Here is a 17,480-nt window from a genome sequence, read left to right as displayed (position 1 = left end):
ATCACAATAAAGTAACCTGCAAATAATCCTAACAAATGCTGATGTATTTTGTTAGAATATATATATATATATATATATATATATATATATATATATATATATATATATATATATATATATATATATATATATTTAAAGAATTTCATGATTGCATCATGGTTGATCGTTGTTGAAAGGAGGCAAAAGTGTCTGCCACTCTGAAAACAGGATTTGCACATCTAGGACTAAACTCAAAGTCTTGGGGATGTTGTCTCTCCCAACTGCATAATGTGTAATAATATATGCAGTGCCATTGGGCTGCAACAAGCTTCCTTATCACTACAGTCTGTAATATGACATGGCAGCACTTTGGTAAGGAAATCTTACTCCACAATACAAGAAAGAGAGACAGCATGTGGCAGGCCTGTTATTTTTAGCAGCATCTTTGCAGATGTGCCCTGAGATGTAGTGTAAAGAAATGCATGCTTTTTCAATAATAATAATAAGAACAACATTCTATTTATATACTGCCCTCCAGGACAACTGAACTCCCACTCAGTGCAGTTTACAAAGTATGTTATTATTGTCCCCACAACAATCACCCTGTGAGGTGGGTGGGGCTGAGAGAGCTCTGAGAGAGCTGTGACTGACCCAAGGTCCCTCCGCCGGCTTTAAGCGGAGGAGTGGGGAATCAAACCCAGTTCTCCAGATTAAAGTCCTGCTGTTCTTAACCACTACACCAAACTGGCTTAGGGAAATGAGTTTCCTATCCCCTGATTCTCTCCCGTTTTCTTTCACATTTGTTACATATTGGGTGCCTCTAGTCTCACAGTGGACAAAGGTTTTGCCACATTCCGGGCATATAAACAGCCAAACCCCATCATTGACACTTTGTGGCAAATCAAATTCCTCTTCCATGTGAATTCTTTGGTGTGAGGTCAGCCCAAAGATCCATTTGAAACTTTTCTCATGTTTGAATCCTCTAGTGTTGGCTGACAAGACAGTTGTTGCGGAACTACTTCTCACACTCTGGATATTCCTAGGGTTTCTCCCCAGTATGGATTCTCTGGTTTTCTAACTAAGATGGAGTGCATATTGGAACTTTCCCCACATGACTAGCATTTATTAGGCTTCTCTCCTGTATTGATTATCCAGTGCTAAATCAGACCCAAACACCACCAGAAGCCTGACTTGCAGTTACTGCATTAAGATGTCTCCCATGTGGGTCCTCATGTGATGGAGGAGAACTCAGTCCAAATTGCTTCTCATAAGGACACAGTACACGTTTGTCTACACTGTACAAGGTGTGAGCTTGAAGTGTAAGCAGTGTCAGGTTCAATGTATTTGATAGAGTTTTCCCTTCTTGCAAACCAATGCTGCTTTTGTTCTGCCAATATAGTTCTCTGTAGGGTATATTTATAGGGTCTATCTTGAGGGCTGAATCTCGGGTCCAAAGAAGAAAAGGAATTGTGTTATTGGGCCGAATTGCCCCAGTTTACAATCTGCAAGCTTTTGACTTGTACAGAAATCTCCATCAGTCAGACTGGAACTGTGACTAATACTCAGCTAGGTAGTTCTTCATGTGATGGTCATATATCTGTGTAGGTGCAAAGAAGGCTGGCCAAAAACCTGCAGAGGAAGGAAGCCCCTTGAGAAATCTCCAAGGCTAAGCTCCTGGAGGGACTCCCTCCTTCGCGGCCCCGGAGGAAATACTGGCTGGGAAAAAAGATTCTTGGCTGGAGTGAATATGGCTCCAGGAGTGAAGGGGTTAGCGGAGAAGGGGTGGGACCTGCCCCTTGCACTATGAACTGGCGTCATCACCCGAGCAAGAGAGAAAACCAGGAGGGTGAATCCCAATCTTCTGAGTGGAATAAAGAGGAGACGAACAGAAGCGTTGACCGCAATCTTCATTTCCGGTTGTCGTTTGCATGGCGCAAAAATTAGCACGAACGCAGACTCGAGGAAGCCTCGCTGCCGATTACATTTGGGGGTAGAAAGTCCCGGCGGCATTCAGCGACCCGACCCCATTGGGGTTTCAAGGCAAGAGACCTTGCCATTGCCTGCCTCTGCGTAGCCTGGGCATCATCTCCCATCCAAGGACTAACCTGGATCCACCTTGCTTGCTTGTCAATGTGGGGCCCCCCTCCAGCAACGTCATCGAGGGGAAGTCAGTCTAATCTACATCCCTTTCTTCACTGTATTATTGTATTTTCGTGCAATAAATATGGGCAAGTGTTGTGCAGCAAACCACACATCTTCATCCTAGACGATAGGAGCCGGTCGTGATTTTTTAAAATAAGCTTACATTACGAAAGAAAGCCCCAGACCTTTTATCCCCAGTCTAATCGTGTTCCATTGCTCGCTCAAAATCTGCCTTAAATCCCGTTGTGCTCATTGAGGTTTACTCCCAGGTAAGTGTGAAACCCCGCCATGTCCCATAGGGGTGTGACTAAGCTTGTAACTGTTGCAGATCTGCATTTACTTGGGAGTAAGCATCACTGGCTACAGTGAGCTTGGCATCCCAGTGAATATTCGGTTGCTTCGTAGCTGAGAACGGAATCAGAAGCGAGCACTTCTTAAGAACGCACTTGCCTGGGAGTAAAACCATTACGCACAAGCAAGGGCTCAGGCAGCACCTACAGCGGATCGTCCAATCCACACAGCGGTAGCGCCAGGGGTAATTCCGCCCTCTTGTTTGCGCCCGGATCAGCGCCGGCTTTTTGCGGCTGGAGCGGAAAAGCGAGTCCGGGAAGACAGGAGCCAGCCGCCGGGCGGCGGTGTGCGCATCTCCGAGTTGTTCCTCTCCGGCTGCAGCGGCCGGAGCCGAAAGCGTTAATCCTCGGAGTTTGGGGAAGGGCCCCGTTGCCTTTTCACTCTGAACTGCGCTGTCGGGAGGACGGAGCCGCGGGAAGGAGCTGTCCAGTCCTCGCTTTTGTCGGGCTTTAAAACGGATACCCTTTCGAGAGCTCTGAGAGCCGAATCCCGCCGCCCCGAGTGCCGCCAGTTCAGCTGCTCCCCCCGGTCGCCGCTTCCCGGACAAACCGAAAGAGGCGAGAAGAGGCGGCTGCTTTGAAGATTGCGAGCCCACGACGGTCCTGATCCTTGCAAGGGGCTGTTGCGCGCCCTCTCGCGCAATGGGAGTACTTGTGGGTAAGTACAGGGTCCGTTGACAGCCCAGCCTTCCACAGGGGCGTTTTTGCTCTGGCTGACTTTCGGGGCCGGGCTGTGTCTTGCTAATCTCCCCAAGAAATCGAGGCTTGGTTTAAAATGAGTGAGGGTTTTTAATTCCTGCCTGGCTTCTTTTAACTATTTTTAAAGTCCTTTTTGGTGCAAAATTTAGGGCAGTATTTCATCTCCTTCTCCAACAAGTAAGTAAACAAATGCCAATATAACACTGATGGGGGAAGGCAGGGCTGGTTGATAGCTGCTTTAACAAGGTGTAGGCTTCAGTTTTCTGGTGGGGTGGAGTCGCTGGCCTGTTGGATTAGGAACGAGAAGACCTGGATCCAAATCCCCATTCAGCTCTGAAACTTTTTGCATGGCTAGTGTCACCGTTTCTGGGGCCTGTCTCTCAAGATGATCCTGAAGATAAAATTGGAGGAGGGGGCTATGTGAATGCTTCTCTGGTCTCCTTGGAGGAAGGGTGGGATAAAAATAATCTGCAAAATAAAAATGAAGTGTTATTGCAGTGCAGTGCTGATACTTGAAGTGGGCTTTTTGTAGCAAAGTTTAAAAACTTTTTTTCACAGCTCTGGAAGAGCTATGCTGGATTACATTAAAGGTCCAAAGGAACAGAAACTCAGGGGTACACTGCTTCTGAACATGGGGGATCCATTTAGTCAACAGCCTTTGACAGGCCTCTCTATGAATTTGCCTAATCCCCTTTTAAAGACATCAAACAAATGGCCATCAGTACATTCGCGGGCCCTACAATGACTGTAAGTGTTGTCGAGAAGGATCCTTTAACCCACCCAACCATTCACTTGGGCTTAGGGTGAGCCTGAGTTCCACTATCATAGGGGATGTTCGAATCTCTGGATTCTGTTCTGTTCTTTAGAAGTCTCCTTCTAGCTTTCTAAATTGAAAAGCCTTTTCTCATTGCCAAAAGTGCTTCTGCACTTTGCTCATTGGGATGGTGCTACTGCTCTCTTGCACAGCTTACCTTAATTTCAACAAACTTTCTTGGTGGATTTTGCTAGCAGACCTTTTTCATCCTACAGGTTTGGAACACTGATTAACAAAAAATCATTATAAAATTAATGTGAACTATGCTCTTGAGTTCCTCCCATTCACTTCAATGAGACTTAAGCAAGAGAACTTCCTTGAAGCTTGTAGCTTCTGAGCCATAGATCTGTCTTCATCCTGACACTCTTAACGGCACCCACAAGGTACCACCTCCAGTGCCCTCTCCCATTTGCAGCAATCTTCAGATCCAGTTTAATCTCTGGGACCAGAAAAAGTAGCAAATTGACTAAGTATTACTTTGGCAGATGTGAAAGGGACAGGAACCCATGAGGTCAGTATCATATACTCTGGCTCACAGCAGCTTTCCAGGGTCACGGGAGGAGATAGTTTACATCCCTTTTTAAACTAGAAATGCCAGAGATTGAACCTGGGACTTTTTGCATGCAAAACTGAGCTGCAGCCCCTTGCTAAAGATGGGAATGATTCAAGGAGGGCTCTATAAAATGATCGGTAAACTAATGTGTCTTATCCTTAAAGAATTAGATCTAAGTGCACGTATTTACTTGGGAGATTTAATCTTGAGCAAGCACAGTTAGGATGATGGTGCATTACACATCCAGAAGAAAATCTCCCTGACATGTCTTAAGGTAGAATTGAAGGATAGTTTCAGGTAAGTAGTCATGTTGGTCTGCAGTAGAACAGCAGGATTTGAGTCCAGTGGCACCTTAGAAAACAACAAGATTTTCAGAATGTAAGCAAGGGTTTGTTATTAAGTACATTTGCATTAATGTTAAATATTCCTACTATGAAAACTAGCACACCCCAGAATGTTGTGCTCAGCTCTGGGTTCAAATGCTGGCTTATCAGTGGATTTCACAGAGACATCTTTGACAAATAGCCGTATGGTTTGGGTAATATATCAGCTGAGAATGTGTGCTGCCAGATCCCAGTTCAAATTTTGCCACAAGTGGCACAGTCCTAAGCAGAATTACATTCTTCTAACCACCCTGTCTTTTATGGATGTAGAAAGATGCAACTATTCTTAGGAATGCACTGTGGGGTAGCCTTAAGAAAGGCTGTGGTCAACCTCATACTCCATCATGTAGGTCTGCCTACCTTACGGGGTATAGGGACAGCCAAGACTCTGTAGTGACACCTTAAAGACTAACAAGATTTTATTCCAGCATGAATATCTATGAACTCTAGCCCATGAAAGTGCATGCTAGGATAAAACCTCTAACCCTCTGAGATTATGCCTGTGATTTGGAAACAATTTTCTTGTTCCCTGTTCTTCTTTTATTCCTTAAATAAATGTGATTGGGACTGATGTCAGAATATATACACTGAAGCGGAATATATACACTGAAGCAAAGCTTTCAGCTTTTCCACAAAGGTTTTACTCACACCATGATTTTAAACTGGTTAATCATGGGAACTATAGTTTTTTGTCCCCTTAGGATGGTTTGTACGTGCTGAATGTGTTGCTGTATTGATATTCTAAATGCTTCTAGCTAGCTCTGCCACCTCACCATGAACAGGAGGAGAAAAATCCCAGCCATCCTTCATTTGCATATGTTAATTCATTTAAATGTATGCATGCTTTAAAAATGGCTTATTGTCTCTAAGACTCAGGATTGCCATTTTGTCCAGAGAAAGAGAGAGCGAGAGAGAGCAGCCAGGCAGTGTCCATTTGCATACAAAATCAAAAAGAGTCCAGTAGCACCTTTAAGACTAACCAATTTTATTATAGCATAAGCTTTCGAGAATCAAGTTCTCTTCATCAGATGCCTGATCAGCATCTCATTTAAAAGTGTGCATGTTTAAAATTGATGGGGAAAGGAGGCTGAGATGGGGATGGGAGAGAACCTGGCCAGCAGGTTTTCAAATAGGTCTGGTTCCAGTTCTGTCTGGGACTGTCTAGTACAAATGGAAATGGCTGAAGCCGTGGTTCTAGAATGGCCAGCTGGGGCCCCTGTGTGTGCTGCGAGCCTTCCATGTTGCTGTCATTGTGTGTTTGGAGCAAGAAGGTTATAAATGAGAGAAGGGTAATATGCACCTACAAGGGGAAGAATCAGTTTCAGGGCTGGATGTCACTTTCACACTGGCAATTAAACAGAGGGCTCCCTTAGAAGGTGACTGGAAGCAGGGCTTTTTTTCAGCAGGAATGCGGTGGAACGGAGTTCCGGCACCTCTTGAAAATGGTCACATGGCTGGTGGCCCCGCCCCCTGATCTCCAGACAGAGGGGAGTTGAGATTGCCCTCCGCGCCACTGATCTGGAGATCAGGGGGCAGGGCCACCAGCCATGTGACCATTTTCTCCAAGGGCAACCCACTGAGTTCCACCACCTCTTTTCCCAGGAAAAAAGCCCTGATTGGAAGGCAATGGAATCGGGCAGTTCCTGGCCAGTCATCATGGAAGGGCTGCAGTGTTGTAAACACTGCCTCTGCCTCCCCTTCAGATCTCTCTCTGTGCCACTGTGGGAAGCAATTTGTGCCTAACTTTGCAGCTGGATGCCATCTATTCTCTTGATGGTAATGCATCATAACAACAGTGGCCTTGTATGGAGTTAATCCAGATCTACTTTGCACACAGGTGCTTAAACTGTCCCTGGGGATGCATCCCTTTAGGCTGCAGGTGGAAAGGGCTCACAATGAAATGTTGCACTAACAAAAAGATCCCTGACATGCTAGCTTTCTCTGTGAAGAGAATATTTGTAAGGCAGAACAGACTCCACGTTCTATCTTCATCGGTACAGCCCAGACTGAGGTGACAGGAAGACAGGATTATCAGCTTCTTTCTACAACCGAGCTACAAAGGTGGCTGTCCCAGAATTTTTACTCTGAGATGCTACTCTCACCAACCCACCCATATGTGGGCTCTGCTTGTGTCATGCATATCCTTTGCTGGCACACTCACAGGAAACCAAGAGCCCCATTACCCAGAATGAGGACTGTACCAATTCAAACAGGTGTTTGTATTTTTTGAATGTTCCCTGCAAGGGAAGGGAAGCAGGAAGGAAGCAGCGGCAGCACAGTTCCAGTTTTGGCACCTGCTTCTGTCCAAGCAGCATCCACCTGACCACCATCTGAATGGTGCCCTTTCTGGAGCCCTACCATGTCACATGCTGCATCAGCAACCAGTGCGCTCAGCACAGAGGGCCACCATGGAAACGTATTGGGAAGCCCAAGGGCTGTGACTCATTTGCATGCTTAATCTGCACATTGCTCATGCTGTTTGCATAAAATTTGCATGCATGAGCTGGACACCAGGGCCTGGCTTTGGAAGGTACGGCTGCTTGAATGGTTTTTCCAAAGCTAAGTTTTTTTCCCCCAAAGACAAAAAAGGACATTCCCTTTTTAAAAAGAAAAACTATTTTCCTGTCCTCCATACTGGGAAAGGACAGTAGAAAACAGTTGTGCTCCCAAATGCAACTGCTAGGCTTACTGACCAGTCCTTGTAGCTGAGTTTGATCTGCAGGCAGTAGAAGGCAGTAGATGGTGCTTCTTTCCAAACAGTAAAGAAGGTCACATACTGATTTCTTCAGATCAAGAGTTTTTTAAAGGACAAAGAGCTAGCCAGGCCTTCTGCCCCCACTTGTCAGTCGGCTGTCTTGGTATCTGCTACTCATAGAAAAGAAGCATTGCCCATTGAAATTGTTTGGCTGTAGGTTAGCAATTGAGGATAGAAAGGATCCCCCTCCAAAAAACACACGTGATCCACTGTCGGAAATCATGGCCACAAGAAGTAGTGATGCCCACTAGTTTCAGTAGTTTTTAAATGGTATTGTGCAGGTTTATCGAGGAGGATACATCTGTCAATAGCTAATAACCAGGATGGATAAATAGCACCTGCATTTCCAGAGGCCGTGGCTTTCCTCTGAACAACCGCAATAGAGCAGGGTTTAGACTGATCCATCCTGATGCTGAAGTCAGTCAGTACCTGTTTCTTTAACAGCGACAGGAACAGTTTCTCTGGTCTGGGGTGGTTGTCAGGAGGATGAAGTGCCAACATAGCCTAATTTCAGAAATAAAGATGATTTTAAGACTAATACCTAGGCAGCACAAGTCAAATATTTTCAGTTTTATATTGTTGAATGGATGGGATCTGATATCCTGTTACTGTAGAAATAGCAGTAACTATTTGCGGGACTGGAGTGTCTGTGTGAACAAACTTTGAAGGATTTCCCCCTCAAATTTGTCCTGTTTAATGCACTGTGCATTTGCTAAAATAGATTGATAACAGTTGCCCTCCTAAGCAGAGTTACTTCTTTTTAACCCCGTTGATTTCAAGTCTGTTGAAGGATGGATCTCTGCTTAGGAGGGCACGGATAACGTGAGTTTTTGAGCATTGTATACCATTTAGTCTTGAAAACGGAGTGCTCCAGCGCATTTATATCCCCAGTAAATGCTTTTTCGAGCATGTAAAGCTGCCCTGTAATGACCAGGGTCTGCCTGGCTCTGTGCTGTGATTGGCAGCAGTTTCCCAAGGACTTCTTTGGAGGACTTTTCTGGCTGCTGAGGTCCCTTTAAATGGAAATGCTGAGCACTGAACATGGGGCCTTCTGTATTAAAGGATGTCCTCTTCTCCACCCTAGCGGGTTTTGGGTGCATGTGTGTTTTGGTGAACCTTTTGATTTTAAACTCTTTGGAACTTTTATATTCCTCCTTTCCTGGTGCACAGCCAGCCAGCTTACGTGGTTTTACAAAGAAAAAAAGCAACAGCACAGCTGTCTTTCCTAGCCACAAAGCTTCTCCTCCCACCACCACCACCAAGATGAGCTTTCCTGCTTTTGTCATTGAAAGCAGATTTGCAGAAGGGCTGGTTCCAAATGTGGCTGGGCCACCCTTTGGCAGTTTGTGCCAAATTGGCCAGTCATTCATTCTGGTGTCAGTTTTTGCAGATCATACTGTGATTGTGGAGGATCATGTGTTTGGGGTGGTTGTGGCTCATCCTATGGTATCCTTTTACTTGAATCCTCTTGCGATGCAGGTTTCTTTCTCCAAGCAACAACACTGATGGAAAGAAAGACCGAAGTCTGCCCACATGAATGGGACATGAATGGAAGGATGGTGTGGTGGAGTGGCTAAGAGACTGGGAAGTTTGGCGTTCAGCTGTTGCTGCTAAATGTATTAGGTGACCTGAGACAAGTCATTTTTTCTTGGCCTCATCCACCCCACAGACATGTGCAATATGGGGGATTCTAGAGGCAATGTCGAGCACTTTGAACACTAAAAAATGCGATGCGGATTTTAATAAACCAGTCCAGGGTATGTCCTTCATATGTGCACATGAACTTTATTTCACCCCACACAGGGGTTTCTGGGGCCCACATGTGTCCTGGGTGTCCTGGGTGGGAGCAACTTCTCAAAGGTTCTCTCTCAGGGGGCCTGCAGAGGGTGCATAAGCTCATGTGTGTAAATTCTGAAGCCGTGTGGGCAAGTCTGGTTGCATTTGTCTATCGCAGCTAGTGTTGCCAATTCTGGACTGGGAAATCCCGGAAGATTTGAGGGATTTGGCTTGGGGAGGCTGGAGTTTGGGGGAGGGAAAATGCATAGCAGGGATGTGATTCCATAGAGTCCACCCTCCACAGCTGCCGTTTTCTCCAAGACAACTTATTTCCGTTGTCTGGAGAACTCCAGGCCCCACCTGGAGGTTGATTGATGCACTTGATGAACTGGAGCTGAACAGCTCAGCCGAATGCCTCCTGCCCTGTTGGGGAGTGCTGAAGAAGAAAGACTCACATGACTGGTCCCACCCACACTCATGCAGCCTTCCCCTTTCCCAGAAGTCTGCAATCACCTCCAGACTCCTGCCAGGCAACCCTACCACCAGGTGGGGTTATTCAGTGGTGAAAGGAAGGTATTCTGCATTTACTTAGGGGCATTCTCGTGGCTGCATGTACACTAGGTCTGTGGACTGATTGATGCATGCACGTCCATCTTGTGATTTCTTAACACTTGATGAACTGGAGCTGAACAGCTCCACGGAGTCCACTGGAAAAGGGTGGGTTTGAGGCTAGAGGCAAATGCTGCCTTTGTGGCCTGGCCTGTCTGCATGTGCAGCTGATGCTATTGCTGAGCAAACATCACGGATGTGTGAACTGTCTTGGCATTCCAAACAAGGTCCAGGGCTGGCTGCTTGGCCCTGACATCCCACCAGGAGGAAGAGAAGAGTGAGGCCCCACATGGGGCTGTGCCAGAAACCGTCTCCCCACTGCAGCAGCACTTCCATGCAAATGAAGGGGAAAATACGGACTGGAGCAGAGTCTTATTTGCATCCACTTGATGCAAATGAAGTTTATGTTTTTTCCCTTTCCCGGAAGCAGAGGGATGATTTGCATAACATTCATGCAAATTTATTCAAAGTCCCTTTTTTAGTTTTGAAACTTGGAATTGGCAGTCTTGCCTGGTGCTAAACTCTACTCTTCCCCATTCTCTCTTCTCTCTTTTTTCCCTTTCTCCTTGGCAGGTGACAGATCTGCAGTCAGAGTGGTCTTCTTGGCACCTGCTTCTGCTAGAAAATTGCTGCCTGCCAAAGGGGGACTGCGTAGAGAAAAACTGCTGCAACACTGACCCCCCACCCCACCCCCAGCCACCCCCATTTTTGTGGCTGGCAAAGCAACCAAGCCTTCGTTGGTCCGTTCAGAAGAGACATGGCTGGAGCCCCTTCGTCTGCCCTTTGGGTAGGAAGATCTTGTGCTATGTGGGCCTTTTTGCAAAGGCATCTACAGTTGCTCTATGATTGCTATTGTTTTCTTATTTATAATTTCTACAGTGCCATCAACATACAGAGCTTGTTGTCAGCAAATGTAATGTAATGTAAACAAAAGAGATGGGGCTCTGCCCTGAAGAGTTTCAGGTGGGTAGCCTTGTTTGTCTGCAGTTGAAGAGCAAGATCTGAGTCCAATATCTCCTTAAGGACCAACTTGATTTTCAAGATACGAGCTTTGGAGCTTTGACTCTCGAAAGCTCATACCCTGGAAATCTAGTTGGTCTTTAAGGTGCTACTGGACCCAGTTCTACCCTGAGGAACTCACTAGGTTCCAGCAGTCTGGGTTTAATTTGAGCTGGGGCTCTGTCAAGACTCAGTCCTGAATTATGTTAGGACAATCCAAATCTCAGAGCTGAAACAGACGTGATGAGAAACCTAGGTTCAACTCGTGTTCTCTTACCTCAAGGTTTGTCAGGAAGTGTAGGCGTCCTTGCAGCTTAAAGTTTAGCATTTACAGAGCAGCAGGGAGGGAAGTGCAGGTGTGGGGCACCTTTCCTCCAGCTCTCGAGGTGCATCGCAGCATTTTCCCTTCCCCGCTTACACGGAGTATCGCTTCATCTCCCCCCCCCTCACCCGGCCTGGCCCCTGCAGAGCGACACCTGGCTGCACTGGGAGAGCCGGGAGGAAAGGCGCCCAGAGCATCTCCCCCCCTCGCTCGCCTGGCCCCTGCCCAAAGTCACATGTCCCAGAGCTGCATAGCCCGGCGTGCTCTGCCTTTACCCCGATTTTCTCAGGGTTAAAACAGGCGAAAAACTGGGAAATTTGTGATCAGTTCTTCCCACAATCTTTTAAAGCTGAATTACAGCTGCGCTCCCAATTTAAACTGGGACTCTTATGGAAAGGGGAGAAGATAACCCTTCCATCCCTGTGTGCAGTTTTGCTAATTGAAACCAACTCCTTTCCCACAAGCCTTTTTAACCAAAAAGATGTACACTTGTCCTCCCCCCCCCGAAAGAGTTAATAGCAGCGCAGGACCCCCAGTTTTGCATTGCTGTGATTCTCTGCTGTTGAACACATGTGGGACACCAAGGGGAAATGTAGCATCAGGATTGGTCCTAAGTGGGGAAGAGACCGTGGCAACAGAATCGTGGAACACAGCAAGAGAATGGCTGCCCTCTGCGAACCCTGCAGGAATCAATTGGTCTGAAATTTGCCCTTTGGAGCTTTGCTTGCGTTGTTGGCTTTGAGCTGGAAATGTTGAATCAATTGTGTTTGGGTATGCAGGGGCTCTTAATAATTTGCTAAGGTTCCTTAGTAGATGAAGTCTGCACCAGGACATCCAATTTTGAGCTGCCTGATGTCTCTTTCCACACTTTCCAGAGACCCTGAATGCTCCGTTTCTTCCACCATTACAATAGATTTGCATACTTGGCACACAAGCCACTCCTCTGGCTCTTTTTCCCACAGAAAATACCCAAAATAGAAATCTTGCAGCAATGCGCTTTAAAGGAGACGTCCCCCTGGAACTGGCTTGTTATTCTTCGGCATTGCATAGCATCAATCTTGGGCTTTCCCTAGTACTGTAAGAGAGGCAGAAAAGCTATTGGTGCCATGGGAAAAAATATTTTATTAGACTTGATGACCCTTACGCTAAGCTAAGCTGTTGTGGCAACATTCTGGCAATGTTTCTAAATTATACAGATCATCCTGAAGAAGCATGGGGGTCCTCAAGTCTACAAAAACATTTTTCCCACTGCACCAATTCCTTTTTTGCCTACATTCTGATTAATGGTGCAGCCTTCTCTTTTGGACTGGTTGTGAGAAATCCCCTAAGCCAGGCTGTGGGGGTGCATTTGCTGAGAAGTAGAATAGGGCAGCTAGTATAATGGAGCTGGGCCAGCTGTGTGAGTCAGACATTCAGTTAAGAATGAGAGGAAGCTGCTAGTCCTTGTGGTTGTGAAGATGTGTTTGCAAGCGTGTGGGCAATGCCTGGTTAAATCTCAAAGACAGGGTTCAGAGTGAAGCTTCAATGCCCTGCATAACTCACTGCCCCTCCAGTGATAAGAAAGCCGGTGTGGTGCAGTGGTTAAAATGTCAGACTGCGATCTGGGAGTCTCAGGTTTGAATCCCCAGTCTGGCTTGGAAGCTGGCTGGGTGAACTCGGGCCAGTCACCCTCTCTCTCTCAGCTTAACTTTCTTCACAGGATTGTTCTGAGGATAACGTAGAGGATGGGGGACTGGCCTCAGAAGCTTTAAAGCCCCCCTTGGGAGGGAAGTGGGGTGTAAAGATCTAAATAGACAAAAGAACAACTTATGCAAAAGTGCATAAGTGCATAAAAATGACTGTGTAGGTTATGCAGAGCAGGAAGAACTTTGGTACCTTTATTTAAGCTTCCTTGGAAATATGAAGGCTGGCATCTGAAAGAAGTTTGGTTTCATTGCTTTTTCAGGACCCCGTGACTTTCGAAGAAGTTGCCATCTACTTTTCCCGGGAGGAATGGGAGGAGCTGGCTGACTGGCAGAAAGAGCTCTACAAGGATGTCATGAGGGACAATTACGAGACCCTGGTTTCTTTAGGTAGCTCTTCGGTTGGATGTTCTACTACTTGTGTTCACCCAATTAATTAATTGGAGGGGGGCAGTTCCGTCCAAAATGCAGCTGAAACTTGTTAGGGAAGCCCAAAGAATTTCAAGGAGACTAACTGAAGTTCCCAGCGGTGCCCTTTATCTGGCCAAACCACTCAAGAAACTGCTCGGAGCAGCTCGAGGAAGAGGACATTGCTCTCCTGCAGGGCCTCCGCCTGGTCCTGGCCATTAACTGTGTTGCCACCTAAACAGAAATGCTGCAATCCAGGTCTGAGCCAAGTCCATGCTGTGTTGCTGCAGCGAGTTAGACTTGGCTGGTGGCAGCACAGGATGGTATATCTTGCTTGGGATGACAAAGTACATTGGCCTGGACATTATTTGCAGGTGGTGTTTCACACATTTCCTAGGTCTATTCTAAAGAGCACTCCAAAATGCATAGTGAATTCAGGAGAAAAAGCAAAAAAAAAAAGTTTTTTAACTGGAAGCAAGGAGAAGTTCCATGCGCTTTCAGGTCTCCAAATGGCAAAAATCAACAGGTTGAATGAAGTGGGAGGGGTGGCTTAAGGAGAAAGGGGGGAAGTTGACTCCTGCTCAGACCTCTGCATCGGTCCGGAAATGACTGCCAGGTTGTTCTCTGTTTCTGCAATCAGGTCTTGCTGCCTCCAAGCCCAACATCATCCAGCGGATTGAGCAAGGGGAGGAGCCATGTGTTGAGAGGCCCCAAGAACGGAGGGCAGGCGAGATTCCAAGTGATGTCTCTTGTAAGTAGCACAGCCGCAATTGTGCCTAAACTGTTCGGTTTGCATTGGGTTGCTTTAACAAATGAACTTAATCAGCAGTTATCCAAGCCCATAGCCAGACATTCGGGGGACGGTGGCAGTTATGGGGTGTAGGGATCCTCTGGGAGGTGAGATAAGTGCAAAATGGGAATACAAGTAATCTAATACTCGATTTAAATGACCAAGGCAAAAGATCTCTCTCATAGGACTTTGTGCACACACAATATCATGCACACACAATATCATGTGGAAACTGGGCTGCCACTCATACGAAGCAGCTACCCTGTGAAACTCCATGTTCCCCCAACATTTACTTACGACTGTATTAAGCAAGCAGCAGCAGCAGAAGCAAATGTCAGGCTTTTAAGACCCGGCAGATCTTTTGGGTGAAAGTGCACCCCAGCTGCCCCTTAGTTCATGGTTCGAGCACTGAAAGCCAGATCTGAACCAAGAAGGGAATCCATATCTGCTGTGTGTAATTGCAATGGTGAAATATTCCACATTCTATATTCACAGTATTTTATTGGGGGTGCGTAGAAAATGTTTGTAATAACTCCAAGTTTATACAACAGCCTCTCTGATATTCCTCCGTTAGATGTTTGTATTTTTTTAAAAAAAAGTGCAAGGCCCACCTTTTTGGGAGGCGTTTGGTGATTAAAGAAAAAAAAGATCAAAGTTGATGCTTTCTACCTGCTACCTCTAGTTAGTTTTTGTTCACACTTCAGTTATTATAAAATCATCATTGCTATTATTATTTCGCGCCTTTTATTTTGCAATTATTGCATTTTGTCCACCTTTGACCATTCAAGCATTACTCGCAATAACTTAAAAGTTAAAAATGACAATAAAAAAGACCATGAGAAATCATCAGTAGGAAAAAGCATTAAAATTTGCTATTAAAAATTCACCTTAGCAGAAGACTTCCCCACAGCAGAAGGACATTGCTCACCTGGGGGCCTAAAGGGAAGGTGCCAACCTGGTAAAAGCCCTGCTCCTTCTGGGTACCTTTACTATCTGATAGTTGTCAAAAATAGGGCCTCTCCATATTTGGGATGGCAGCCAAACAAGTCTCTCTAAGTGATGGGCATGTAATCAGATGCTCTGCTGAGATCTACCTAGTTCTCTATTGTTGTCATATAATGTTTGCATTCCATCTTGTGTGTTCCAGCAGGCAACCAGTTACTGATAAAGAAAGAGTGCTGCCGACAGGAAAATCTCGAGCAAGTGCCATGGCACCTGGTGCGTCCAGAGGCATCTGTGGGGAGTCTGAATAATGGAAGGGTCTATGAATTGCCCACCTGGCCAGGAGCCCATCTCAGTCACTCAGCCTTGACTGGGATGGCTCCACTGCCTCCCTGGCATACTGAACTCCGCTGGGCAAACTGCACTGTGGCAGGCAAGGAGCCAACACCCATCGAGCTTCATGCAGGGCATTCCGGTACCCCTGTGGGTGCCTTCTGGCCTGTGCATATTGCTGTTCCTCAGCCCAGTACTCATGAGGAGATGCTGCTGATCTGCACCCAGTGCCAAAAATGCTTCCCTGCCCGTTCTGCTCACAGTGTCCCCGCTGTGGCACCAACAGGAGAGGTGACCCAAGTTTGCCCTGAGTGTGAGAGTGGCCATGTGAAGAGCTCTCCTGCTGCCATTGCAGACCAGCAAAGCCACGTTAGAAAGCAGTCTTGCACATGTACACACTGTTCAGTGTTCAGTGTCCGTCAGAGAGTTCCCAAAGAGGAGAGGCCCTACAAGTGTGGGAAGTGTGACAAGAGCTTCCGGTACATGCACGAGTACACGTGGCACCAGAAGGCACATGCTGGAGAGAAGATCTACAAGTGCAGTGAGTGCGAAAAGGTCTTCCGGCACAAGCAGGAACTCATGTGGCACCAGCGGACCCACACAGCAGAGTGGCCCCACAAATGCAGCACATGTGAGAAGAACTTCCGTTTCAAGCAGGAGCTGACGTGGCACCTGAAAACCCACTCTGTGGAACGACCTTACAAATGTGCTGAGTGTGAGAAGAGCTTCCGGTTCAAGCAGGAGTTCATGTGGCACCAGAGGGCCCATGTTGGAGACCGGCCTTACAAGTGCTCCGAGTGTGAGAAAAGCTTCCGATTCAAGCAGGAGTTCACCTGGCACCAGAGGAGCCACGCTGGAGAGAAGATCTACAAGTGTCCAGGCTGCGATAAGAGCTTTCGGTACAAGCAAGAATTTATCTGGCACCAGAGAATCCACACCGGGGAACAGCCCTACCCGTGTGCTTCATGTGATTCCACCTTCACTTGCAGGCAAGAGTACATGCGCCACCAGCGGCTGCATGATGGGGAGAAGCCCTACCAGTGCCCTCACTGTGATAAAACCTTCCGCCGGGGCTCTACCTTGATCAGGCATCGGCGGATCCACATGAGCGAGGGGCCTTTCAAATGCTCTCACTGCGACAGAACCTTTGGCCAGAGTGCCAACCTTATCAAACACCTGCGGATCCACACATTGAAGAGTGAGACTGGGGAGAATACGGCAGAATGGGGCCCCTGCTCGCAAAGCTCGGGTACGCCGGTTCAGCAAGAGGCGGTGAGCGTGCTGAGCCTGAAAACTGTTTCTGTTGGTGCACTTTTCTTGCTAAATCTGCCGGAGCCCAAGCCGGGAAAAGGCCCAGCCAGGGAGTCCAATATTTGGGAACCTCAAATATGAGATAATTTATATGTTGCCTCCTTCCAGGAAGGAGTATGATAGATTTGGGCCCCTGGGTAGGTTACTGAAGCTTTTGAGGTGGATCGCCAGATTACAGGCATTAGGTATACTATATGGTAATATAAGCAAAAGTATTGGGAGGGAAAGAAACCACAGGCAGATCCTGAACAACACTCATATTCCACTGATTGGCCTTCTTTGTTAGGGGTGTCTCCTCTCCTAACCCATTTGCAGCAGGAGTGAGAAGCTAAAGAAAGCTCTTCAGATTTCAATTCCACATAGATTGTGGAGACAGTCTACTGCTGAATACCATTGGTGGGGGACAAACAGCAGGGAGCTATTAACACCATGAAGCCCCAGTTTTTGCCCCCAACGTATCTGGCTAGCTACTGTTGGAGACATAGTCCTGGGCAGGGCTTTTTTTCAGCTGGAACGCAGTGGAATGGAGTTCCAGAACCTCTTGAAAATGGTCACATGGCTGGTGGCCCCACCCCCTGATCTCCAGACAGGGGAGTTTAGATTGCCCTCTGCGCTGCAGTGTGGAGGGCAATC

The 17,480-nt window shown here is 46.9% G+C and overlaps 1 protein-coding gene across 1 annotated transcript; it reads left to right on the top strand.

Annotated features, from left to right (window-relative positions):
- The first annotated feature begins 3,044 nt into the window (after positions 1-3,044).
- LOC129340961 (zinc finger protein 34-like) lies at positions 3,045-16,928 on the top strand. The gene is made up of 5 exons (XM_054995858.1): positions 3,045-3,129; positions 10,634-10,847; positions 13,327-13,453; positions 14,112-14,222; positions 15,409-16,928. The coding sequence occupies exons 2-5, from the start codon at positions 10,818-10,820 to the stop codon at positions 16,926-16,928; spliced, it is 1,788 nt and encodes a 595-aa protein (XP_054851833.1). The 5' UTR covers positions 3,045-3,129; positions 10,634-10,817.
- Positions 16,929-17,480: the final 552 nt, after the last annotated feature.

Source organism: Eublepharis macularius, chromosome 13, assembly GCF_028583425.1.
Source record: "Eublepharis macularius isolate TG4126 chromosome 13, MPM_Emac_v1.0, whole genome shotgun sequence".
NCBI lineage: Eukaryota > Metazoa > Chordata > Lepidosauria > Squamata > Eublepharidae > Eublepharis > Eublepharis macularius.
The sequence above is the reverse complement of the archived record's forward strand: the minus strand, read 5'-3'. Positions and strand labels throughout refer to the sequence as shown.

Bases quoted from the DNA above. Each gene is read 5' to 3' on its own strand.
- LOC129340961 (XM_054995858.1), top strand. From the start codon at position 10,818: ATGGCTGGAGCCCCTTCGTCTGCCCTTTGG. The intron at 10,848-13,326 runs GTAGGAAGATCT...TTGCTTTTTCAG, and splicing joins CCCCTTCGTCTGCCCTTTGG to GACCCCGTGACTTTCGAAGA. The intron at 14,223-15,408 runs GTAAGTAGCACA...TGTGTGTTCCAG, and splicing joins GATTCCAAGTGATGTCTCTT to CAGGCAACCAGTTACTGATA.